At 41.5% G+C, this 26,509-nt stretch overlaps 1 protein-coding gene across 5 annotated transcripts in view; it reads right to left on the reverse strand.

Annotated features, from left to right (window-relative positions):
- chd6 (chromodomain helicase DNA binding protein 6) overlaps positions 1-26,509 on the reverse strand; it is a 95,669-nt gene that overhangs the window by 7,064 nt on the left and 62,096 nt on the right. For 3 of the 5 annotated variants that reach the window (XM_040004247.1, XM_040004252.1, XM_040004241.1), the window contains exons 17-44: positions 25,548-25,704; positions 24,972-25,182; positions 24,590-24,785; positions 23,452-23,616; positions 23,135-23,314; positions 22,703-22,813; positions 22,093-22,295; positions 21,544-21,624; positions 21,340-21,458; positions 21,000-21,159; positions 20,764-20,853; positions 20,411-20,514; positions 18,208-18,337; positions 15,256-15,334; positions 12,960-13,017; positions 11,419-11,791; positions 11,026-11,234; positions 10,354-10,451; positions 8,068-8,898; positions 7,483-7,737; positions 5,638-5,959; positions 3,780-5,321; positions 3,539-3,690; positions 2,879-3,142; positions 1,387-2,025; positions 962-1,201; positions 637-777; positions 263-367 (exon numbers count right to left, since the gene is read on the reverse strand). In XM_040004247.1, coding sequence (XP_039860181.1) covers positions 263-367; positions 637-777; positions 962-1,201; positions 1,387-2,025; positions 2,879-3,142; positions 3,539-3,690; positions 3,780-5,321; positions 5,638-5,959; positions 7,483-7,737; positions 8,068-8,898; positions 10,354-10,451; positions 11,026-11,234; positions 11,419-11,791; positions 12,960-13,017; positions 15,256-15,334; positions 18,208-18,337; positions 20,411-20,514; positions 20,764-20,853; positions 21,000-21,159; positions 21,340-21,458; positions 21,544-21,624; positions 22,093-22,295; positions 22,703-22,813; positions 23,135-23,314; positions 23,452-23,616; positions 24,590-24,785; positions 24,972-25,182; positions 25,548-25,704 — 7,215 coding nt within the window. The remainder of the gene's footprint in view (positions 1-262; positions 368-636; positions 778-961; positions 1,202-1,386; positions 2,026-2,878; positions 3,143-3,538; positions 3,691-3,779; positions 5,322-5,637; positions 5,960-7,482; positions 7,738-8,067; positions 8,899-10,353; positions 10,452-11,025; positions 11,235-11,418; positions 11,792-12,959; positions 13,018-15,255; positions 15,335-18,207; positions 18,338-20,410; positions 20,515-20,763; positions 20,854-20,999; positions 21,160-21,339; positions 21,459-21,543; positions 21,625-22,092; positions 22,296-22,702; positions 22,814-23,134; positions 23,315-23,451; positions 23,617-24,589; positions 24,786-24,971; positions 25,183-25,547; positions 25,705-26,509) is intronic. The other 2 variants (XM_040004261.1, XM_040004268.1) reach the window with 2 other exon arrangements.

Raw genomic sequence — 26,509 nt, forward strand, 5'->3', positions numbered from 1 at the left:
TTCATAATTTTCAGAGCTTTCACAAAAACATCCTAAAAAGTGGCAGTAATTACAACTCATGCCTGATTCTCTACATCAGAAAAAGATCTGTAGCTTCTTATGTCAGCTTTCTGCAGTCTGTGATATCCTGCTACACAGGCTTGATGTGCATGGCATTTCTGAGGAAATGTTACACTTGGGGCTTGTTGTCTTTTACAACTGATGTCAGAGAGGGGCAAAACACACCCTGTTGACATCCAATGCTACACAGTATCATACTCACAGAGTGTTTGACCACATCAGCCCAGTCTGGAGCCACATAGTATTCCGAGTTGGCATCCAACCATCTAGAGAGCTCCTTTATGGCCGGAGCCATAGCACCACCAAGCTGCAAAGTAGGAAAACCAGCACAGTGTAGTTGCAATGATATCAAATTGTATGTAAGCTTTTTCTAGCTTCCCCTACTCAAAGGCAGCCTGTATTATTGGTGGACAGCAAAGCGCCACCAAACTGCAGCAAAGGAAGCAATAACACAGCAATCCTTCTACTTCCCATGGCTGAACTTTCATTGGTTCAGTTTTATGTTTTAAAATGAACACTTTTATTTGATTTTTGTGTTTCATGTATTTTATATGCGTGTCTGTGTGTGTTTTCTACCCTGCGTCCAGTGCCGCGGTGCACAACTGGGACCCTCTCCTCCCCCGTCAAAGAGTTTATATCCAGCTTGGTGGGATCTTTACAGCGATGCCTCCTCTGTTTGGGACGCTCTACAAAACCATGCAACAGACCTGCACCAGACTGCACAGTTGCCAGGGATGGTAGATGGGGAAAAAGGTTGTAAGTGCCAATTAATCTGAGCATAAAAGAATAAGTGCTCAACTGTAGCCTCAGCAGAGGACATTCCAATACAGAAAAAGCAAAATATAAAGAATACAACACAGCAGGATTTAGAGCATTAACATCCTAGAAATCCTCGACTTACATGAGCAAATGCCGGCAGATCCATGGTGTAGCCTGGATTCTGTCTCAGCCACTCAATTAGACCTTTGCCGGCTGCCTCCCTGTCAATGGCCACAATCTCTGGCTGAGGAGGTGTCTGAGTTGGGGTGGGAGTAGAAGAGGAGGATGGTGTGGGAGGACCTGCAGGTCGCTCTGAGGGAGAGGGGGATGGCGAGGAGGTGGAGGAGGAAACAGAAGAGTGGCTGATCACCTCAACCCGGCCCTGTACATGGAGAGACAGACACATATAGATAACACAAGATTTACTTTCTTCTTTCTTTTTTAATCAACTTTATCTTTTGTTTTTTGTCCCCAAAATGTTCTCGGTGGGGCTTCTCTTTCACTCTGAAGTAAGTGCAACTATTCTAAATGCCCTTACTCTGAAAAGGCCCTCCTCCCTCTACCCACCTGTGATTCAGGGAGGTGCAGTCCTCGGCTCTTGGTGAACTCAGAGTACAGAGCTTCCACATTTCTCCTCCTCCCTCTCCTCCTCCTCATTGAATCATCTCCCCTCAGGCTCCCGTTAACTATTTGTCCTGTTACCGGATGGATGAGCCCCGCCTGCAGAATTCCGGCCATGTCGATTCCCACGGGGCCTGGCAGCGGGGCCGTGATGGGAGGTGGCGGTGGTATCTTATGACTGCTGCCCGCACCAGCATTGAGGTGGCTGATTCCTGGTGCAACCACAGCTTCATTTGTTCCAATGCTACTCGTGGTGCTTATTTCTCCTGAAGACTTGGTCAGATCTATGGCTGCTTCTTGCCAGCCATTTATCAATATGGCTCCTGTACGGTGAGAGGGCGGAGCAACCACGGGTGCTTTATCACTACTGGAGCTTGTGGTAACAGCAGTGTGGCATGACGATGCAGATTTTCCAGCTAAAACCTTGGCAGCTGCCGCAGCAGCGGCTTCATAGTCGAAAGACCTCCGACCTCCTGCTCGTTTGAGCTCAGGGAGGAAGGCAGGAGCCACAAGCCTCTCCTGTAACAGAGGCAAGGAGGTAAGGCGCCAAGCTCCGCGCCCGCATGCGCCGCCCCGCGGCATGTACTGTCAGGGTGGACAGGGTGGGTGAGGGGTAGACAAGAATGGGAGAGAGATGATGGCTTTATTAAACATACATATGGACTGAGACACAACACAGTGGCGGCTGTCAACTAGACCTGGGTAAAACTGTTAATATTCAAAATGTTTTTGTTTGGTTTTTTCCTGAGAGTGAGTGTGTCATCTTTGGATGCTGCTTCAGGCACCTGACAAGTTAACTTGTTTACATCTGAAAGTATGAGACACGGAACAAACAGCTCATAATCCATCTGTTCGCTGGCCTATGGTGTCAAACATTTTGTAAACAATCCTCTTGGTTTAAAAACGCTGAAGGCTAAGCAGCCAGAATATAAACTCAGAGCAGAGACACAAATCTGGTCATTATTCTCACTCTCGCATATATGAAATGTGTCTTTATAGCTATATGACAACTTGCCCAAGTCTAATCTCCACATTTATATTATCAACAGTACACATTACTGAGACAGGAAACTTCACAATAAGCAACAAAGCAATGGTGTGGATTAGAGGTGCCCAGTGCTAATAGTTTTATTTATAACTATTGCAGTTATATTTTATATAGAACATAACAATGAAGAGTTAAGGAGACACATACAAACAAACAATAAAATCTTTAGCAGAAAATGAAAAACTCGGTCAGACTCATGATGCATTTTGCAAAGACCTGGTCAGCCAGTTGATTATAGTCAGTCTAAAGTCAGCCTTGTTAGCACTTTAAGCAAACTGGGCACAACTTGTATGAGCCATGGCATGGGAGAGATAAATGCTGACAGATGACAGATACACCGATATGTGCAACAAAGGGAGTTAATTTATTCATTCACTCTTCGAGTCTCACCTTAGGTAGTCTTGTGAGAGGGGGAGGAATGGAAAATCCCAGTGCAGGATTCGCCTGCTGCACCCTGGCCTGGGTTGGGACAGAGCCTGAGGCCGTGGTGGAGAGAAAACCTGCTCGGTGTTGGTGGTGCTGGGCTAAACTGTTGGCCAAGCAGGAGTTGGCAGCCAGGGCGGCTGGTGAGTCATACTGCTCGCTAGATGAAGGCCACTTCCCCTTAAGGATGGCGTGGCAGATGCTGTCCAGGCGGTTGATGATTACTCTATCCTACAAGGGCCATAAAAATAAGGGGGGAAATTAATCAATAAACACGAATAATTTAATTTACAAGAAGTGTACCAAGTGCCACAAAATTTAGCTAAAATGTAAAACTCATTTTGTCTTTTCCGACTTTCAAAGCAGCGTCAGCACTGTCCTCGAAATGAAAGCAGTGAAATTGCCGGTGAGAACTCAAAACAGGGTATTTTTGCTTCTAATCGGCAAAAACTAAAACATTTTCCTGCTAAAGAGGAAGAACAGAATTTATAAAAATAATTATTCTAACTTTACTGTCAAAAATGTTTTAACCATGGGAGAATCAACGTCTACTGTTAAATATTTTGTTAAATATTTTGTAAACACATCACTGAGAATGTTACAGTAATAGTTAAACATATATTTTACCTTTGGCCACTCAGAAAATGAGTACAGTGCTTTTTCCTGTAACAGCTGAGCGATGGTTGGCTCTCTGGTTTCATGAAGGCTGTCAGGAATCTCACACACTGAAATGGGAGCTGCAAACCTGGGGCTAGCAGAAAACCCTTCGACCACAGGCACTGTGCAAAATGGAAATGGGTTTAAGTACAAACAAATGAATTTAAGTGTGAAAGGTGAATTAACTTAATGAAAGTCTCAGCATCCTCACCGGGTGTACTGGGTCTCTCCTCCTTTACTTGGCCTTTCAACTCTGCACTTTCTGAGGTTTCTACTAGGCCATCATTCTGCTCAAGCTTCGGGGTCAGGACTGTGCTATCTGCCTCCAACATCTCATGTTTTGTCTCAGTTTTGACCTCAGATAACGCTGTAAACCCAAGGACCTCTGGCTTGGCCTCAGGTTTTATCTCAGAACTTTCTGGGTAGCTTGTGAACCCCAGACCCTCAGCCTTGGCTTCAGGCTTGATGACAGATGTCTCAGGAAAAGCTGCTAACCTCAGATCTTCAGGCTTTGCCTCTGTCTTAAGCTTAGGACTCTCTGGATAAGCACTAAACCCCAGAGCTAATGGTTTGACCTCTGATTTGACTTCGCTGCCACCTGCATAGGCTACAAACTGCAAAAATTCAGGTTTGGTGTCTAAATGCTCAGGCTTCATACGAAAGCTCAGATCTTCAGGTTTAGTCTCCAGTGTTTCAGGTTTAATCGGATATTCTAACTGCTCTGCTTTGGTCACCAATCCTTCTGACTTTACGGGGTAGGAAAAGAAACTGGTGTGTTTGACTTCAGAGCTATCAGGGCAAACATCCTCAATAGTCTCTGTCTTGGTATCTTCAATCTTGACTGGTAGCAACAATTGCTCTGGTTTCTCCTCACCATCGGGTAAATGAGAAAATTTAAGGTCAGATGGCTTCGTGTCGATGTTGTTCACAGGCAGAGTTGAGCCCATTTTGATTTCATTTTGATCGAGCAGGTTATCTTTGCTGTCCTGATCAAGGGAGAATTTTAGTGCGTTATTCTTACAGTCTCTGCTGCCATCGGGCAAGTTCAGGTCTTCGTCTGAACCTTTGCAGTGTGCCATGGAGGCTTCATTTTTGGCTTCCTCCATGCTGTTGCTCTCTCTGGTGGTTTCAGTAGAGTTTGATGGTTGTGTAGGGGATGACACACAAACAGAAGGACAGGAGAGCTGTCCAAATTGCGAGTAAATGCTACCCAACTCCATCTCATTGGTTTTGACATCTAGTTGTTTCAAACGCTTTTCTTCCTCCTCATCACAGGGTTGTACAACCGGAACATCAAACGGAGAAACATTATCCTCTTGCCCTTCGGAAATCTCATCTACCTGATCTGCTAGATCTGTGCGACCCATCAAGCTGCCCTGTCTAGACTTTTTTGGAATTCCTTTCATTTGCACAAACTCTTCAGTTGTGTTGCACATCAATGCTTCAGTGTCAAGAGAATTTTCAATAGACCGTTCCTCCACCGTTTGGTACAAAATCAACCCCTCCACCTCCTCCGTAGGCTCTTCAATAGATAGGCTGCCCTCCTGTTCGAGCTTTCCAAGATAAGAGTGCACGTCTTGGGGTGAGTCCTTTTTATGCTCTGCTTGGTCAAAGCGCCCCTCGAGGTCTTGAGACATTTGGATAAAGACTTCCTTCCTCTCGCCCTGTTCTCCAAGGGCCGACTCTGATTCTATCCCTTCTAACTCTGGCACTTCCATGGGTGGATTCAAAACTTCCAAACTTTGGTCTGCACCTGCAAGCAAAAAACATTGAGATGTAATGTAGGGGACATAGCAGTGGTTGGTGTTATCTCTTCATTTTTTTAATCCTCAGATTGGGGCGTAAAACATTAGACGGTTTAAAGTTATTAAGAGGCTTTGCCATAGTGTATACGGCCTAAAGAAATCTTAAAACATCAGGACATTTCATTAGCAACTGATATAATTTATGATATATTAACATGTATGTATGACAGCAACTTGTACATCTTTACAAATTGAATATTTGTGATCATTCCTGAAAAAAAAAGTAGGTTAAATACTATGCTCAATATTTTCCCTTTGACATACCTTGGTTTGGATTACATTCCTCTCCTTCCAGATGTTTGCCTCTTTGTTTTTCCACATTCTGTTCCAAGGTCTCCCTTGACAAGTCTTCAACTTCTTCCTCCTCCTTATCATCAAACTCAAAGCCGGTACTTTCCTCCCGATCATCTCCATCCTCCACAGGATTAGTCAGGCTCTCAGAGACATCAGAGTGCCCCAGTCCATCCTGTGGCTCGTGGGCAGTGATGTCAGACAGAGAAAGTGGAGGAGGGGGTACGTACGGCAGAGGAGGACTTGCTGACAGGTCCGTGTGATCTGCACTCGGTTCTTCATTCACACCAATGTCCTGGACACAAAATATAAGTGTTAGATTTATTGAAGCCTAAATGGCATGCTCATTTTGGCAATAATATAATACTACTGAGTATTAACTTTAGTTTACTTGTGTAATGATGGTGTGATCAAGTCGCAGCTTTCCAACATTTAAATTGATAAAAAAAAAAAAAAAACACACACACACACACACACACACACACACACACAGGAAGCTATTCATCGCTGCAATTCAAAAAAATACTGGCGACACCAGTGCTACCCCTCAAGCTCCTAGTAGACAACCTATGGTATCAATTTTAAAATACTACATCACCTTGTTTTCAAGTTATCATATTCACGAGATTTTCAGAAAACTTGACCTCTGACCTTGAGGTCGAGGTCACTGAGACTCAAATTCATCCCAGATTTTTAATCAAAACATTTGTGAAATGAATTTGAAACTCCTATGTCACCTTACTCTAAAGTATTACATTCACAAACTCGCGTGTCCATGCCGCCTGCAGGGTGACAACAACATGCCATCAGTCTTTTACGGCTGAGGGGTAAAAAAGGAAAGATGTAAATCGCACGATGTGAACATAATCTATAATGAACATTTCCAATGTCATAAAAATTAACATGCTATTTTTTTAACCTTGATGTTAAACTGCAGTTAAAACGGCCATCTTTGAGAAGTCTTTCAGAATTTTCTCTCAATTATTACAATTTTTGTTTTTTTTTTGAAAAATTCGCAATATTTTTTCTTCTATTCGACTGTGCAATAATCACTGTGCAATAGACTCACTCAAATGTGCAATCCACTGGTATCCCTATTTATCCATATTATATATTCTGTATTTATATATGTGTATATATGGTATATTCATGCTTATATCTTTACTCTTATTCCCCTCTATTGTATCTGTAACACGCAACTTCTGTCGGTGCTGTGCTACTGGAAACTGAATTCCCGGAGGAACCCACCTGAGGGATTAATAAAGTTTCATCTAATCTAATAGAATTTGAAAAGATGCCATTTTAGAAAATAATTTCGCAAATACTTGATAACTGCAGCCCTCAGTGTTTGGCAAATGTGTTTTACAGATCTTAAAATGTAAAATATGCAAAATCCAATGAATAGTTTCACTTGGAGCAATATGACCCTGACAAACATCAAAGATCAGCATTCATTTGAGCTTTACTGAAACACAACCCGTTCATTGAATATACTAACCAAAAGAAGAGGCAAAATGTCAGCATTTAACAATGCAGCTGAGCACTTTTGTGTTTTCAATATTCCCTACAACAGATTTTCCCCTTTACTTTTTCCTCTTTTGTTAGAGCAATTTTGCCATGTTTATCTACCGTCTGCCCCACTGGACACATTGCATTACATTATTTGAGCATTAAGCCGATAATATGAAAAGGGTTTCAGATTATTGTTATCTTGAGGGCTGTGATTACAAAGACATTTAAGATGATTTTAAAATTCATTTTATATTTATTTTGTAAGATGGCACTGTTATCCAGAGGGCACAGGCTGGTGAAACCAACCTTAAAGAGCATGTAACTTGAGGACAGTGGCTCAACAGAATCGCCTGCTGATGGATGGGAAGGAGGGGATGAGGGCGGAAGGCCCAAACACTCCTCCAGAGTTCCACCTTCCTCCCCTCCTCTGTCTCCCCCCTGTGCCTCCTCATCCTCCTCCTCCAGGAAGCCCGTCTCTAAGGTAGAAGGACCCAGGATTGGATCAGATTCATTGAACATATGGTGAGCAGGACTAGTGTGGTCCGTACTGTCCCAGGGAGCCTGCAATACAGAAGTGTAGGATGTCAAAGCACAGAAATAAGAAAACCTATGTGAATAACTTGAACTGTTAAATTTCAAATGGTTAGTTGATGACCAAAAACATTTTTATTATATTTTTATTGACAGAGTAGGTGTCATAATGTCAGATATTTGCTATAAAAATGCTTAAAACATATAAAATAGAAATTTCCTATAAATTCAATTTTTTGCTTAGGGCAGAAACAAAGTATCTCATGCAGTCCATACAGTTGACATTTCAATCACAGACATAGTTTCTTATATAAGTCTTATTTAAATATCAGAGTAGTTATCTCGAATAACACTGCATACCTGTAACTGATCCAGCTCCACTGATGGTGCCATCAGCCCAGTTTCCTCAGACGAGCCCTGCTCACCAACGAGCACATCACTCCTTAGTTTTGAATCCAGGTCTGTCCCACCCACACCGTATGAGTTGAGCATGCTTTGACCTCCTGCAGCTGAGTTAAAGGGGAAACCGTTGAGGGCATCTTTGGAAACCTTTCCTCCATGTAAAGAATCTGCAGACATGGTGTCATGCTGTAGCGTGCCCAGCTCCAGAGTTTCATCCAAAGGTGGACAGTCAAGGAAATCTCCTCGAGGTCCAGGAACTATTCCCAGACTTGGTGAAGCTGAATCATGAGCATCCAATGGTGGAGGGTGAAGGTGAGGGTGAGAAGAAGAAGAAGAGGAAGAGGAAGGAGAGGGAGCAGATGGAGGTATAGGGTGTTGCGAGTGATGATGATGGTGGTGGTGATGAGAGGATTGGTGGGGATATTCAGGAGGCTGAGGAGAGTGGCGACCGAGTCCCGAATCGTACAGACAGCAGTGAGGATGAGGAAGCTGGGGATGAGATGAGGAGGAGGATGAGATGCCAGGATGAGTCGCCAAGCCAGTGTGATGAGGGTGATGGTGGCTTTGAGGATGAAGGTGAGCAGGGTGTCCCCTGACATAGTTCCTGTGAGCCTCCAGGAAGCTCAGCTGAGGGTCGTTGAGGATGTAGAAGTCGGTGCGGCTCAAACCGTGGCGCGCTGCCCCAATAAGGAGGTCGCGGTCGTGTTTGCCAGACTCCCACCATACAGGGAGGTAGAGCGAGGGCCGGCACAGCTGAAGACGGGCTGAGAGTAACGGATGGCGGAGAACCTGAGAGAGGGATGCAGTTCAGAGACCAAGCTACTTTCTTAACCGAATGAAAATGTCTACATTTTATCCATTTTTATATTCACATAGTTAGAGAGATGGTCAGGTTTAGTAGACAGAAGTGTCGTTCTTTTGTTTTATGCTTTCTGGACAAATATGTTTTGACCCTTGGCACTAGACTCCCCAACACAACTAACGAGTTAGCTGTGGGCATTACCTCAGCCCCAGTTTTTAGCTGTGTAACCTGACGCATGATAAACAGTCTGACTTATAAACAGTTCACACTTTTGACCATGTAGAAAATGTCTAAATGTCTATTCTGAGGTTAGATATGACGTCATTTGTAGGGAGTAGGGATGGGTATCGTTTAGGTTTTATCCGATACCGGTGCCAAATCGGTACTTTTGAAACGGTGCCGGTGCTTAAACGGTGCTTAAACCGGTGCTTAAAGAATGGAGAACACAAAATTGGTCCAAAAACCTCTCATGTTCAGCTGGGTTTTTTTGTAAAAAGATAACAATGTTAGCCTTTTCTGCAGCTATGTGGCATATATGGCATCACTCTTGGCTGGAAGCAGCATTTAAACAATGGAAAAAACACAAACTTTGTCCAAAACCTCTCATGTTTAGCTGTTTCCCACTTTTTCTTCGGTCATTTTAGCCTTTTTGGCCAGGGTGAAGGGAGTATCTGCCATCAAACAAGAAGACAGCCGCATGTAGCTATGATGATGTTTGCTAGTTCACCTTACATGCATTAATGTAATAACGTGTTTAGCCTACTCAACGTAAATTACACACGAACAACATGAAGCTACTCATGCAGAGAAGAATGGCTGCTGCTGCATCATCATCCGTCATCATTTCTGCTACACTGACAGGGCTAGGGGCCAGGACTCTATTCTTCGGGTTTTTGGGGGATGTTGCTCCGGGTCCGATAACTGGCAACCCACCCGACGTGCACGGTGTGAGGTCTCGCAGCAAGCTATCAAATACGGCGCATTTCTGGGCTTTTAAAAAAAACGCTATGCGTCGCCAGCTGTTTAATCGGATTCTTGGTGTTACCTCCTTTGACAGTATCACAGTATCAGCTTAAAGCACTTGTTGCAGGCTGCTGAGTTTGCATATTTTGCTGTGAAGTACAGCCAGACTTTTGACCGCTTCGCCTTGGGCATTTTTAATCTGTAGCTCTGCTCTAACAGAACGTACGTACCTTGTCTTTTTTAATGACTTGTATACAGGTTCACCGATGATTCACTTTTTATCTTTAGCCTTTTTTTGATGACACTGAAAAGAAGGGAGCTAAGGAGGGACAAATGAGGTTAATTTGAACCCCTCTAAACCGCCAACACAAACTCAGAACAGTACAAGCAAGATAAACTTTGAAGTCAATGTCTAACAGAGTTCCATCGATGAAAAGTACGCTATTTGTTATTAAGCTTTGTTTCTTCAAAGAGCCCACCTGCTCTCTGATCTTGCGCAGCAGCTCGATGCGGTATAGCGTCCTAGCTGCTCTTTCTTCTGTCAGAGGCTCCACAATCACAGCGGGATCCACCAGTCCTGGGAGACACAAGAGAAAGGGAGGGGAAGCAGAGAAAGAATAAAAGGATGAGAAACGGAAACAGTGACAGTCAATGTTGGCATAGAGACAGTGGAGAAGGCAGGAAAAATGCAGACCAGAGTAAAAGGGATGGAGAGTATTAATGTGTTCAAGAGTCACTCCTGTCTTTAAATGATTTTGTGTTTTATCCTGCGCATATACAGGAGAGTAAGTTATGTGTTAATTATATGTTAACATGCAATTTGTAGTTAAATGAGTTATAAAAACTACATCTATGGAGGCTATTTTACTAGCAGGGGTCAGTAATGTTCCCAATGACAAGGTCCTCAAAAATGATCTGCAAGTTGACACTCTTATGACAAAGTCTAAACGATGTATTGTTTAACTGTAGGCTTAAGAAGTGTGGCTGAAAACCAAAAACCTGCAGTGCCCAGCTTCTTGTTCCAGAAAACATTAACTGGAACATGAAGCTGAGCAATTAATACAAATTAGCAAGGGTTACCCTGTTGATAAACTAAGTCCATCACAGATGTCAGTAACAACCCCAACCGGCATATTTATCATAAACAATACCTTCTTCCTTCCTGGGTGGAAGCTTGCATGCTGTCCTGCACATGTTCACAAAGGAATTGAAGTATCTTTCCAGACTCTCATCAGTCTTCCTCTCCAGTCTGGCAAGAGCTCTGAACTGGGACCAGTCAAATGCCTTCCTCTCCGGGTCATACACCACCCCAAATGATGATACTGTGCGGTAAAAATCTGCTTGTTCTCGACGAGTCCACCTAAAAAGTCACAGAAAAATACAAATGACTGAATAAATGCATATACTGAGAAACTGCATATAAATGCATGTGAAAGCAGATGTGTTCGTGTCTGAATGAAGATGCCGAGCAGCAGAGCCACAAAGGTAAGATTAAAGTATACGACAAAAGCTTGGTATCTCTGTCTTATGTCAAACATTTCTACCTTCTCTGCCACTCCAGAAACAGAGGGTCAGGTTCTGTAGCGACCACAGAACACCTTCTTAAATCTTCACCCAGCTGCCAAGCCAGTGGCCCACCAGCGTGATGACTATGAGCAGCTCCAGCTCCTCCGATTCCCATGCCAACGAGGCCATCGTGAAGCATAAAGTCATGCCTGAGCAGTGGCTCGCGTCGTAGTGTGAAGCGCTGGTAGGCAGTGATGAGGCGACGTAATCGGGCCGTCAAGGCGGGGCCTGTGGGCCAGAGGGGCCGGGCTTGGACAACATGGAGAGCTGCCACCCCGGTCCCGGTTCCTGTTGTCGTTGTGGTGACCAAAGTTCCATCTTGGGTGCACAGGTCACCTGACATCTGAGAGTCTGGAGAAAAGCCAGTCAGAGTCAGCACGTTAGATTCTTTACGCACTGGATGTGTTTGAAGGTATACAAAAAAAAAGAAGCATCTAAATAACCACTTATCATTCAGTACAAATGTGTGTATGTGGATAAAGCCTGCATTATTTATGTATTCTCTTATTTTGTTCAGCTCAGAGGGAACGTGAGGGTGTGATCCTATAAAAACACAAGGACCAGAGTATATTGCTGTCGATGTGTTTCTTCTCTTCTTCGTTTCTGTGTCACAGATATATGAAGAGCACGCGTGAAAGCAAAAAAGCAAAAAAGCCACTGCAGGCAAGATGAAGCATGCCTCTCCCAGGATTGTACAGACGTGACTGTGTTTAGTCATTGAAATATTAAAAAACTACTGCAAAAGAATAAGAAAATACATTTTCATATCTCTGATTCACAGCTTGGTTATTGGCACCGGCATCACCTCTCAACACGCTTCACTCTCGTTCACTGAACCACCTCTTTTTCTTTCTTTCTCTGTATGTCTTTAAATAATAAAATGTTGTGTTTAAAAAGAGTAATCAACAACTTCTGAATATTATACCTTTAGCTACTAATGCTGCTTTTGGTCGAGAATAAATAAATACCTCAATTTCAGAATTGAAATTAAAACTGTAAAATGATGTTTCCATACCAACTTTAAAGGAAACGTGATCAAATATTTGATTCAAATAGAAATCAACACTGAATCTAGTTAAAAAGAGCATCGCAGCTTTCCCTTAACAATGTGTGTCACTGCACTTATAATACTACAACAAAGATTTGAAGAAGCAAGCCTCATTATAACAATTATCCAAGTCCTTAGTAGAGCTCTAAGGAAATCAAGACTTCAGTGGAAAAGTGAAATAAGTTTTGATGGGAAATGTCGTGTTAAAACACCTCACGTCAGAACAGAGGAGTGAAATGTAATCGAGTGGAGGGAAATTACTGTATTTCAAACCATTTGAAAGAACGTCAGAGTAAGAAAAGGAAAAGTACAATTTGAAACGTTAGGTTAGCCTTTAACAACCCACGAATGCCAAGAAATTATAAAGCTATCTATTAAAATTTGAATTATGTGTATGGTTGGTCCTTGAATGAGTAGTGGAGCTCTTCATTTGGTCTTCATATTAGTATGTAACACTTGTAACTGTCTCACCTGGACCAGTACTGTCTGGCTTGTCTGATGTATCGGTGCTGGAGCAGGTTTCCTCTCCCTGTGAATAACACAAAACACACAAAAAAAAAAAAAATTCACAAAAATCATCTTTTCTGTCACCTGGCTAAAAATATATACCTTTTTATTTCTTTATTATCTGTTACTGTTATTAGCTGTTACTTTTATCGTTGTGCTGAATATTATTTTTTTGTATCACATTTTCTTCTGTTGTTTTAACTCCATCTTCTCTTTACCTTAATTTAATATTTCTTGGTTTATTGTGTATTTTGCCTGTATTTGTGAATATTACTATATCATGTCCTTTATCATTTTCTGTTTTTTGTTTGCTTGTTTCTTTTGACCAATAATTAGTAATTGTTACAGCCGTGGCTCTATCTGACCCTGATTATTCCTTGTCTATGCTATTATCCACCGTTTTTCTACGACTGTGCGAACTCTTTGCTTCTGAGGGTCTCTTGAGTGTCCCTCAGAAGGTGTCCTCCTGAATGGCTGGCCTTGTGGGCTTGCGTGTTGATAACTGTGCTGGTTAATATCCAACACAGCATCTTGCCATTTAAAAAGCCTGTCAGCACAGTACTCTCACGACAGCAGCAGCATCTCAATCCTGACCGAGGTCTCAGTCAGAATGGGCAGTTCTGTGAAAAGGACTCTAGAGTGTCCCATGATTCAATAGCTTGTAAAAAACACTTTTAGAAGCAACGATTTAAAGTTTTCTGTATGACTTTATAAGTCTCTCACATCAGTGTGGAGGAATTTCAGCACAGTTTGAAGGGATGCACTGCTCTCTTAATACTCTATGACAGGGGTGTCCAACTCCAGTCTTTGAGAGCTACGGTCTTGCAGCTTTTAGATGCATCCCTACTCCAACACAGTTGAACCAAAGGGTTGGATTACCTCTTCAGAATGCAATCAAGTTTGGCAAAGGCCCAGTAACAAGCCATTCATTTGATTCAGCTGTGTTGGAACAAAGATGCATCTAAAAGCTGCAGGACAGTAGCTCTTGAGGACTGGATTTGGACACCCTTGCTCTATGGCATAGATTCATGTCATCGAGTGGTTTCACCACTGCATGTCTGTTGGGTTGCAGTATGTACTTTGCGGGCCACTGCAACGCAAGGATTCTCCTTCTTTTCAGCCATTCCCCATTAGATTTGCTGGTGTGTCTGGTATCATTGTCCTTTTGCATCACCTGGTCTCACATGATTCATATGCTCTGCTCCCCTTACCCCTAGATCAGGGTGTAAGAGTAACAAGAATTCTTCTATACAATAAATCATTCTTTTAGAAGGATTCTTCAGACTGGCCAATATAATTCTAATTAAAATCATGATACAGTAAGAATATTTAAATTATAGAACAGTGGCAGCTGCCAGTAGTACTGCTCAGTCTCCTAACAGATGCACCCGGGGTATGAATTTGAAGTGATCACATTCACAAGATTTTAGAAAACTTGACCTCTGTGACCTCAACCCCCAAGTCAAAGATTCAAATTCATCTGAGATTTTTAGTAGATGCACCTATGGTATCAATTTGAAACTTTTATGTCGCGCTGCTTCTCGAGTTATAGCATTTACAATCATGGATGTCCTGGCTGCAACAACGGCAGTACCCCGTCAGCCTTTTTGGCTGAGGAGTAAAATAAATGGTAATGAATGCAATACCACGCTGTTATTAAACTATGAACTATTGAAATGGACTATATGACCATATCACAAAGACACATTCCCTGTGAATGCCAGGTTTCTACTTTAGGTTTTGTCAATATAGATTGACAAAAACTGATCTTAAGCCAAAAAATATCTTTGGAATTCATGTTTTGAGATGGTCGACAGCTTTTATATTCAGAGGTTAAACTTTCATTTTGGAGTTTATGTTAGTCACGCTGGACTTGCCAAATGAAACCTGACTCAGTAAGCAATAAAAACCTAGAGATGAGATTTTTGCATTTGGAAAACATTATCTGTTCTGCTGTCAAATGTATTAGAGCGTTTAAAAATGCACCATTAACTCAACCATTTCATTTTAATAGTACCTAGTAGCCATGCAAGTATTCAGCTTGCAAATGTCCAAAACGTAAAGAAATTCTTCCCTGAGGCAATTTTAATCCCCCTCCCCCATGCAAAATTACTTTTCTTTTTTTTTTTTTTTATAACACATTGGAAGAAAGTATTCAAAGAAATCTCAAGTTGTCTGTGGCATGGTGCAGAGTGAGAGAGGAAGAGAAGACAACAAAAAACATATCACTAATATAGTCTCAGGAGAGCTTTTACTTCACCTTGCTGCTCTCGTCTCTATCTTCTCCTCCATCTGGTTTGTTTTCAGGATCATCCTTCGTCTCCTCAGTTTTGCATGCGCTGACAAGAGAAACAACAACATAGAGGAGAAAAGCGTTAATAACAATATCCTGTTGAGCTTCTTCCTTATACGACTGGGCAACACATGTAAGGACAGAATTCGGGGGATGAATTAGAGTAAATGTGCAGTCTAGGACAACAGATTAAAAAAAAATCTAAATACAGGCAGGAAAACACGATGACAGAAGAAGAAAAAGCTGTTAACGAAGCACAACAACAAACAGCCTGCCAGATTATGAGCTGTGACAATGTGATAAGATGTAAAGAAAACATTTTGTATGGCACAAGTGTGTGTGTGTGTGGGGTGATGGGTACTGTAATAACAAAACAGCTGAACATGAATTCACATCTTCTTACATTTTGGTGGTGGCAATTTATTAATGCAATGAAGAAAAAGAAATGTGATTATGAAAAATAAAACAAAGCCTCACTGAGGAGTCACATCACAGGCTCCACACAGATCTGCTTTAGTTTCCTTATGCTGGTTTAAATTGTTTGTTTTTTTATTTATTTCCTCTTTTTAGTTCTTCACAAATTTCTCAAAAACCCAGCAAAGAGCAGAGTGGTTATTCTAATGTCTGATATTAGTTATAAGCTACTATTGAACTGCTGTTCAATGTTTTGGTGCACAGCATATTTCAAAATTTGCAAATGAAAAAAGACAGATGGGTCTCTGCAGAGATTTGATGTTTGTGGCATATGTTCATGTTTTTGAATGTGGGTTGGTATTTTCATTGTGCATTTTCACAGGGAGGAAATTAATACAGTTTTTCCCTCATGCAGATTTTGGTTGGGTAGACACTATGGCGACATAATTAAGCATTTTATTTTTCCCCCCTATTTGTCAAACAGGCAAGACGATGTGAAATTTTTAGAAAATCACCCTTTTTCTAATTTCAAAAATTCACCTGCTACTAACCATCACACTGGCCATTCAGCTGCCTCTCCAGAGTGAGATTCAAACTACTGTATAGCAGCAGGATACACTCTGCGAGTCAGACTGTGAGTCTGTCGCAGGGGTTTGCAAATGACTGTCTTCTAAATCAAATTATTTAATCATTTATTTAAAATTCTGCACCAATGCGATTCCAATTTTACTGGGGAAAATGAATTAATGAATTCAGTGAAATGAATTCAGCACATGGGTTAATTAAGGGCACTTCTTAAAGGGAAAAAAATTAAAAAGATAAAAGGGTTTATTAGCTGTGAATAAAGAACTTCTATTCATCTTGGAAGGAACTTCCCTGTAGTACCAAATTTTCTTCTATTCTTTGTAAAGACAGAAATGAGAATTCATGTTTAGATTTTACATTATTTATGATCACTTGTGTAAACTGTTAATGAATTAAATAAGCGTTGTGCATGATCGCTGCTGGATTTTTATTTCCTCACTGTATTTTTAGGTTTCTGCAAAAGTCCTGAAAAATCCTTCTATGTATAATTGCTGTTTCTTTTGGAAGGCTTCCTACCAGCATTTCAAAAACTTTTAACATCCAAAAATATCACACCTGTGCTGTGTGTGTTGTAGATTCAACATAAAGCAAAAACTCCTCGGGCAGCAATAAAGAGAAGTATTAGCACACAAAACACTTTCACACCTGTGCAGGTTCTGCATGGCCACATTTCCTGTACTACTGCTTCTGCATGCACAATTTCATCCTTGTAACATCGTCTCCCTGCATTCATTTATTTTCTCCTATCCTGTTCTCAAAGCTCTGTAGGAACCCTGCAGAGTTAACATTTTGAGACTAGAAGATCTTCCTGCTACACAGTCGCTGTGCTCAGCTGGGCGCAGCTTCAGGTTGAACAGGTAACAAAGCGAACGACAACTTCAATTACCTTCAGGAAGTGGATCAAAGCTTCCTGTTCAAATGTATGCGTCTAATCTTCACAGCGCTACCATTAGCCGAGGCAGCAGCAGCACCCAGAAAATAAATTTCCCACACTTTTCTCGGTCGTCTATTTCTCTGGCTCACTCCCTCTCTGACAATTATTCCTTTGCAGCTCCTGGCAGCATTGCTTCTTCTTGCAAGACTTGCAAGTACAGTGAAACTACCAGAAAACATTACTGCTGAAGCTGATTTTAACAGTTCTTATAAACTGTTCATGGGTATGGTGAGCCTAAAATTGAATACTTTATGATAATGTCCTCACAATAGCTGTGAGCGTGTTAGTCTGTAAGCTATATGAAAAATATTATCTGGCTGTTATCACCATAACAAGCACCTTAATTCCACCCTGTGCATTTATAATTGTATGTCTACGTGCTTTCAATCTTCACACTCAGTATGTAAAGCAGGTGTGTGAGCGGGGAGGTGACAGTGTAAACAAATACAAACAGGGAACAAGAGGAGACAGGATGTGTTGGCAACCTGCTGTGAACACTACTACCAGCAGTACAAATAAATATATAAATAAAAGGCGATGACTGGAAGAAGTACAAAGAACTGCTGAAGATCTGCAGGGAAGCTAATTAATGGCCCTGTGCTAAACAGAGGTTACTGAGGGTCAGCTGATAGAAACTGAGGTAATATCAACAAAGAATTTGTTTTTAATATGCACGACCAAAACACGGTGTGAGCTGCCACGGTAAGTTTTCGAGGCCTTTTTATAACGTGCTGAAAAGGGTCCCTGTGCCAAAACGATCAGTGTGTTTAACCATCGTTTCACGTGGCACATACCAAATCTAGGACGACGTACTCATATAAACATCTCATTGTTACACACACACAGCAAAAAGAAAGACAAAAATTACAACAGACAGAAGAAAATAATGTTTCGAATTTTCCCGAATACCCGAAAAACCTTTTCAGCAATCTATGAACAGAATCGCGGTGATCTGCTGTGTTGGTGTTTGTCTCCGTGTACCTTACCTGTCAGCGACGTCAGAGGCCACCTCTCCTCCTCCTTGCTCTGAGGACAGAGCTGTCACATCAGGCATCCCCACTCTTTCCAGAAAACACAAGTCTGGATCAGCACGCATTGCATTGTACCGCTCATATCCTGTCAGAGGAAAAACACTTTTACTAGTGTGAACAAGTATTTGAGGCAGCAGGACGTTTGCACATTGTGTATGCATGGAAAAACACACACTTAATAAGTTAATAAACAATACATTATATCCCCACTTTTCAGTAATGGAGCAATAATCAGCTGTTTTTTTCTTGAAGACAGATTAAAACTCCATTATCATGTTTTGCTCTGCAGCCTTAGTAAGCTCAGCATAGCATGTTATAGTGTCGCAAGAACTAATATAACAGTGAAGTCTGAGTGGTGTTGGCATCTCCGAAAACATTAGAGCACTTTTGCAAATATGTGATGTTTTGATAAATCAAACAGATATTTGAAGTTTACACAGCACCATTCTCTCATAAAAATATCTTAAAAGTTTATTTTGTGACCCAGAAAGAGCAATATTTCAAACTCCGCCACTCTGTGTTCCTCCGCCACTGCCTCGTTTGAGTTTTAGACGAAATGGATTCTGGGATATTGCATTTCGTCATTTCGAGCTGATTGGAGACCAAAACAGCCAATCAGATTTTTTTTTTTGCATCCAAGTCTGTGATTGGCTGGTTTTGTGGCACAAATATAACGGTGTACAGAAAGAGTTGAGCGCGCACGGGCAGAAATGTTGAGAGCGCAAGCAACACATTGCGAGCAAAAACTGAGCGAGAGGGGCTGCTATTGTGTGCGTGTGGATAATAGCAAACACTGAAATGCATTTTCTGCACACAGCAATGAATTTTGTTCACTTAAATTTAGCTTTTCTTCATTCAAAATAAATTTCTCCTCAAAATGCAACACTTGCACCTGCAAATTTTTTTTATGTGCGCTCAAATTTTTTTTTTACGTGCGCTCAGAATAGTGGCACAAAAATAACGCCACAGTCAGTTACCATCTAACAAGCATAGGTCACAAGGCAAACGTATCTAATATCAACTGTTGTGAGTGGATGCTTGACATTATTGGTAGTTGATGTGAAATCAGTTACTTAAAACCTATTCACTCAGTCCTAGAGAGCGGTCAATGTCCCCCACTGTAACCACTGGTCACTAAGGAAAAGTGTGTTTTCCGGGACAGGTTGGCATGTGCTTACTGGAGGTTGCAGACATTTGCTAGCTAGAATTTAGTCGCAAAGAGGTGCTGCACTGAAAAACCTCCTTGCTTTTAGTTGCTAACAGGTTGTCATGGTCATCAGTAGGTTGCACAGATAGTCCCAACTTGTCTCCAAAACAGTTGCAAACTACTGTTTGGAGGTAAATGAAAAGTGCAACACAACCTTCACTTTGAATCTGAATCTTCCCCGTTTCTGGTTTGCATCACACTTTTTCCAGTTTCACTATAGCTGGAAGAGTAAATGGCAAGTGTTTGCAGAAAGTTGGCTTCTTCCATGCAAACTAGAGTCAACCACAGCAATCTGCTAGTGAGCAAAGCACGCACGGTTAGGTTTTTGGTGCAGCACCCTCTTTGCGACTGATTGCACCTGGCAACAGCGAGCAACCAATCACCAACCTGTTGGGGGATACACATTTACAAGGGGACACAGGGGACTGCAGACCAGTCTCACGGTCTGTATTACTGACACCTAATATAAAAACAACGGGATTGTCCACTTAATTACTTCTTTCACCCAAACTAATAAATAAATCTAAAGCTATATGCACACAAGGGTTGATATGCTTAACCATCCCACCCAAGAAAAGTCAATATCTGGGAAACATATGACACATATATTCCTTTCCAATGAATGTTGGTAGGTGTCCAGTGATATTCTAAAGCAGTTTCTCGTCTTCAGCAAAAAAATAAATAAATAAATAAAAATTGTGTAAACACAGATCTGAGAGTACTACGCATTGCACACACAAATAACAGATGGCATCTATGTTTGTTCCTTAAAGTCTGTTCAAATAGCTCCAAAATCTTTTTTGCTAAACAAATTCAAGTCGAGCTTGGTAAAGCCGTTTTGTAAACAATTAACAACTGAATATTTATTAAAGCACACAGCAAAAAAAAAAAAAAAAAAAAAGTAGATGCTGCATGGCAAAATATTGTGCCAAATGTGACATCTGTATTCACCATGTTTGTGAACCCCGATGAGGAGAGACTTGTCAGCTTCTGCATCCCACCATGACACTGGAATCTCTATGTAGTCGATGTCAGGTAGCGGCACCTCAAGTTTACTGTCAACACACACAAACAGTCCATCAGTCAGTGCTGTCAGCGTCAAGTCAGTGCACTAAAAACACAAGCCAGTCAATCATATTTCCCTCCAACGTTAACAGTAAAAGATAAAATGTGAGCTTAAAAAAGTGGGAAGACCAAAATGCTGAACAGATCAGCACATTTTAAGGTTTTCATTTCTTGCCGGATCTGGTCAGCAGTGCCAACTGATCTGACACTATGTGAATGATACGTTGTCTGCATCATACCTGGCAGGTACCCCCTCTAAACCTTGAGTGGCAGCTTCCCCTAGAACCTCCACCTTTAGGTAGTACAACATCCGCACCCTCAGTAGCACCCTGTGGAGTGAGAAAGGAGAAGCGGTGTCATAATCCATGTCGTAAACTCTGTATGTTGTAAATAAACACCACCAAACACACTCTAGTGTAAAATAAAGTCCTTCATGTAAGTAGTGATAAGCAAAAAGCTCTGTTAATGCACTGACTTGTTGCAGTGTTGTTTGAGGTGTTTCTTGTAGCTCTCATCCTGCAGCACCACCTCTGGGTTACAATGGACCAGCCAGTCAGCATTCTTCACCTCAGTAACATTCAGCTGATTCTTCAGCTTCTTCCCCTTCCTACCCCGAGGAACGGGAGCTGATAAACCTGCAATGCAGACAAGGAGGAAAAGAAAGATACTCCACAGAGTTAATGCTACCAATTTAACTTTGCATTTACACCAGTAGTTAATCCTGGTCTATACATTCCAATACGTGGTGCAATCTTTAGGTCATAAGCTGACTTTATACTGTACATTGTAGCACATGTGCAGAGTAAAATGCTAACCAGAGTGATTTACGAGTGCCTGATCTTGGCCTTCCTTGGTGGGTGTGATCAGATCCCAGATGAAGCTCTTTATCTTGTCATCGCCTTTGTAGTGTCTCAGGCAGTAAACCAGAAGAGCCCTACACAACAAAAAGGAAACGTGATGTGTCGGACTCTGGCTACTGCTAACAAACAGCTGATAATGATGATTCCTCTTACTCTTACCTACAGATCACCTCCATGTCTCTCTCTGTGAGGTGCCATTTAAACCGACCATGATTTAGGATATCCTTCCACCGACCCCACCTAGAAAGAACAGAGAGGGCGGACAGAAATGCACACAGGAAACAAATGAGATAGTAAAGGAAAATGCAGCAGATTTCTATCAGTGATCTGTTCTTTGAAACAAACTGTGTGTGATCACAACTTTATTGAAAATTTTCCACAACAAATCAAACTGAAAACTTTAATGTTGTATTTCGGCTCATTTACGTTCACACTTCAGCTCCCAAATTAAAAAACATATGAGATAAAGGTTAAGTCATTATTAATTATGCCACGCTGTCTAATGGCCATGAACTGCCAGCTGTTAGATGTCACCTGTTAAGCATGTATATGCATTCCTAAAACAAAAAATCATTCCACCGCTAAGGAGATATTCTGCAGCAGCTTGGAAAAGGAATGGTCTCCGTTTTGTCTTTCGAACTGAGTTTAAGAGTCTTGATGGTCTAATATGGCATATGCAGTTTTCTTTAACACACTCTCCGGTCCTACCCGAATATTAGAAGATTCTTTTCAACCCGGAAACATTCGGCACGGAGGTAGCGACGGCTACGTTCACCCAGGCGACGAGTTCGACAAGGCCGCTCTTCTGAGTCGCTGTCCAGCTCTGAAAACTCCATCAGCTCATCATCCTCAAAGGAGTTGTAATGACGGGTCTGCTTCCTTACACGGGGTGTGTCAATTACCAGTGATTCCTGGATAGAAGATAAATGTAGACAGCCTGTGATCAAGAATTGCACGAGTCTTTCTAATAACAGGATGAAGTATGTTAAAGAAGGTTCTAACTAAGTTTTATCCTCTGGTGGTGTTCAAAAAGGAAAGAACCCTGAGGAAAAAGGGAAAGGATGAAGATCACAAACATCCTCATGTCACTGGGGGTTTCAGTTTTTAGGCGTTCAGGGCACAAAATACCATCCCCCCACACACACAGTTTAGAGACATCTCCAGTTTTAGGTCTACTTCAGTCATTAAAACTGTAAAAACGTTTTTTTCATCCTTCTATTATTCACACTTTCAAGTCTGATGTTTTAGAGTATTCACATCCTTATTCCTTTTCTTTCATTCATCCCGTCTTGTTTTCATTTTCTGTCAGCCTCCTTACCTTCTCTGATTTGGAGTCTATCTCTACTTCAGCGATCTTGGCCCATTTCTGCCAGAAGTTGGGGTCATCCAGAGAAATGTCTGTTCTGTTACCTGATGAGATGAAACTGGCCTGAGGAACAAGAAGCAGAAGGCAGGGGGGGGAATATTAACACCCAAAATGATGTTTACTTGGTTTTGACACAAGCTGGCTTACGATCAAATGTTTGGTCTTAAGCTGCCAATTTCTCAGGTTTAACACAAATATTTTGTACTAAGACATTTGATCTTCACGCCAAACTATTTAAAGTATTCCGCTTTCAGAGCTTGTGAACACCACCTAGACTATGGGGCCGAATTAAAACACCATTTGAGACCCTAGAAATCCCTCCAGTATGCAGCCTTTTTTAAGTTTTAGGCTTTAAGGAGTTTAATGTTGTTTAAGAATTTCCACCTTAGCGAACGTGGAGCCTTTCCCTTCAGACTGGATGGTGATTGTCTGAGTTCTCCTCTGAAGTATCTGATCAATGTCTTCTTCACAAAATTTGGAGCCCTCGTCTTCTTCATCCATTAAGGCTCCATATGCTCCTTTTTTCAACAAATCCTCCACTTCCAGCTTTGAAAGCTGCTGCACCTGTTGCAAAACAGACACAAGCTAGGATTTGAGGGTTTCTCTCCCTCATACATACACAGCAGACCATCTCACACCAAAATGAATACAGATTAAATAATCGTATACAATATAAGAATATCTCAAAACTAATCTCTTACTCCATTGAGGCTTCCTTTACGGTTGATGTCTTGAAGGACGGCTTTGTCCAGTCCCAGCTTGAGACTGGCTTTGTCAAACATTTCCCTCTCATACGAGTTTCTGGTGATCAGCCTGTAGACTTTCACCGCTTTGCTTTGGCCAATCCGGTGGCAGCGTGCCTGGGCCTATAACAGTAGGAAGCATGGAAGTGTAAAGCATTACATTTTACAGAGACTTCCTCTCAGCTAGGTTTAAAAATACTTTATGAGACTGAGATTATTTATACACCATTAAAGAAAAGGTAAAGATCAAAGTAAATTTAAATCTGTAAGATTTGCATATTGTTTGCATCAGTGCTTGTGACTAATGTTTGCCAAATTCAGCATAACTGTAACATAATTATTCTATATTTTTATACACATTAGAGGTAGTGGTTAGGAAGAAGTAGGTCTGCTGTACATCTACCCCTGTAATGCCGACCAGGATAAGAGGTAGAAAATGGAAGGATCGATATTTAGCTTCAATTACTTTCCAGAATTAAGTGTAAAGATAAATGAGTTTATAAGTTAAGAGAAATTGTTTTTAGCATGAGGATTCAACCATGTCTATTTAGGGGTTTCCATTTTTTTGTTTTTTTTAACCAACTGTGCATGAGCACATTAACCTGTAGTTTAATTAGAGTGAATTTGTTCAACATTTAACAGATCAGCAAGAAAGACAAAAACAGGGACTTGACAAAATCAAAATCGAGACACGTTAATGAAAAATCTTCGTAACTGTAAAGATTTTAAGAAAGCTTGATACAAGATACAGAAACAGGCATTGCATCAGAGCCGGGAGAAGACTTATACCTTCCGAGTCAAGTAACACTGCATGCTCACTTCATTATTCAAGTCATCCTTTCAAGCGTGCATTTTGTCAACCACTGCAGTCCCACTATTCATCACAAATGTCACTACATATTACACGAATGAGACAAGCAGCAAGTTAGCACAGTCAAACGAGAGCATGATTAAGATAGATCTCCATCTTTTTTATGATGCTCTGACAACACAAATTCATTTGTATATCAGTAGGCATTCTGGTCTCATCAGTTACATACAGCATGTGCAAATTTGTGACGGCTTCTTTGGATGCTTTACACAGCTCTGTGCCCACCTGCAGGTCATTCTGGGGGTTCCAGTCTGAGTCAAAGATGATGCAGGTGTCAGCAGCTGTCAGGTTGATTCCCAGCCCTCCAGCTCTGGTGCAGAGAAGGAACACGAAGCGGTCTGAATCTGGCTTACAGAAGCGGTCGATGGCTGCCTGCCGCAGGTTCCCACGCACACGACCGTCAATGCGTTCATAGGTGTAGCTGGAGATAACACACCAACACAGATTTGAGGGTAAATCGACTTTTCCCCTTTCTCCTTTTTGAAATATGTTGCATTTTTTTTTCCTTTTCAAATTTTCTTCTCTCTTTCCCAAATTACCTGACTAACATTTCCTTTACTCAGAATATTACCTCGCTCTTTTCTAGCCTGCTGTACTTTCCCCTTACCGCCTCTGTATGAGGTAGTCCTCGAGGATATCCAGACAGCGGACCATCTGGGAGAAGACTAGGACTTTATGTCCTCCGGCTAGCAGTTTTGGCAGCAGCTTATCGATCAGCACCAGTTTACCGGCTGCCTGGATCATGGCTTGCAGCTGGAAGTCTGGTGCTTCTGGACTGTGGCTCTTCTTGAAACTTTCCAGAATCTTCTCTTCAGCTCCTAGAAAAACAAAATAAGGCGAAGGTAAAGCAACTCAAGGCAAACCAAGGTACATTTATTTTATTTAAGCATTCTACACCTGAAAGGAAAAACACCCAGAATCTGGGTGGATGGTTTCTTTCTAAACCGTTTTGACTCGCTGTTAGCTGACAACATGGTATTGTAAATATTTGTGTTAAGACATTAATAAGTAACAAATTCAATAAATAATTCTGTTATCAAAGATGTGTACATAAAACAAAGGAGGTAGATTCATGCACACAAGGTCAATGAGTGTGGGAGTGGAGAGTGAGGGAGTGGGTGAACAACTGCTTGACTATGAATAATGAATAACAATCTGTGAGTGCTTGCATGTTTGCTCTCACCTGTGATAAGGTAAGGGTGGTTGCAGCACTTGCGAAGCTCCATCATGGTGTTAATGAGGTTGGGCATGTTGTGCTGGTTTGCTCCTTTGGACAGGAAAGAGAAGTTCTTCTCCAAGATGGCTCGGTAGTATTTCTTTTGAATGTTGGTCAGCTCAACCTGAAAAGAAGATGGGAAAGAAAAAAAGCATCCAGAATATTTAAAATTGTGTTTCTTTTTTTTAAGCAGCTGTTAAGTAATGACACAAGCCGATACAGTGTGCTGTGTGTCAGTGTTATGGAGAAGAAATCTTCAAGGGGACCTATTGATGCTTTCTCTTATTTTCCTCCTTGTCATACATCCTGTTGTAACAGTAGAGACAATAGAGACATGCAAACAGGTCAGGTCCAAAACCCGAATACCCGGACACAGCCACTCAAAATTGTCGCTTTCAGCCCGAGGTCAGCCGGCTGTCTGTTGGGATTCCCCCCCCCTCCTTTCCACTATAAACACGCCGTTTTTACTTAATTGCAGAGTGTCAAGAAGAGATAGCGGTTTCTTAAAAACACAACTTTAACTTGAATAGTTAGCTATAGATGATTTTCTCAGTAGTACTGTAGGGTCTTTACCTTCTAATATAGCTTTGGTTGTAAACCTCTTCACCCATTAAAATATAAAAACTGGAACTTAAGTTTATGGCTGCATTTCAAAGTTGTTCTGTGGACATTGGCAGCTTTTTAAACCATTTTCAGTTCTGTCCACGTACCTCAGAGTGTTTTTTCCAGGCGCTTTTTTAACCTTGAAATCATACAAATTAAAGAGTATTAGACCAGTGTTACTTTGATTGATACGCGTGTGTGTTACTTATCAGTTGTTTGGGCTGGGGGCTGGGATGATGTCATTGGAAATGTGGGACAGGACTAAGCAAACAGAAGCAACCCCATGGTGCCTTCGTGAAAACAGGATATTAGAAGACTAGCAAATA

Source organism: Simochromis diagramma, unplaced genomic scaffold (assembly GCF_900408965.1).
Source record: "Simochromis diagramma unplaced genomic scaffold, fSimDia1.1 OVJJ01000320.1, whole genome shotgun sequence".
NCBI classification, from domain to species: Eukaryota; Metazoa; Chordata; class Actinopteri; order Cichliformes; family Cichlidae; genus Simochromis; species Simochromis diagramma.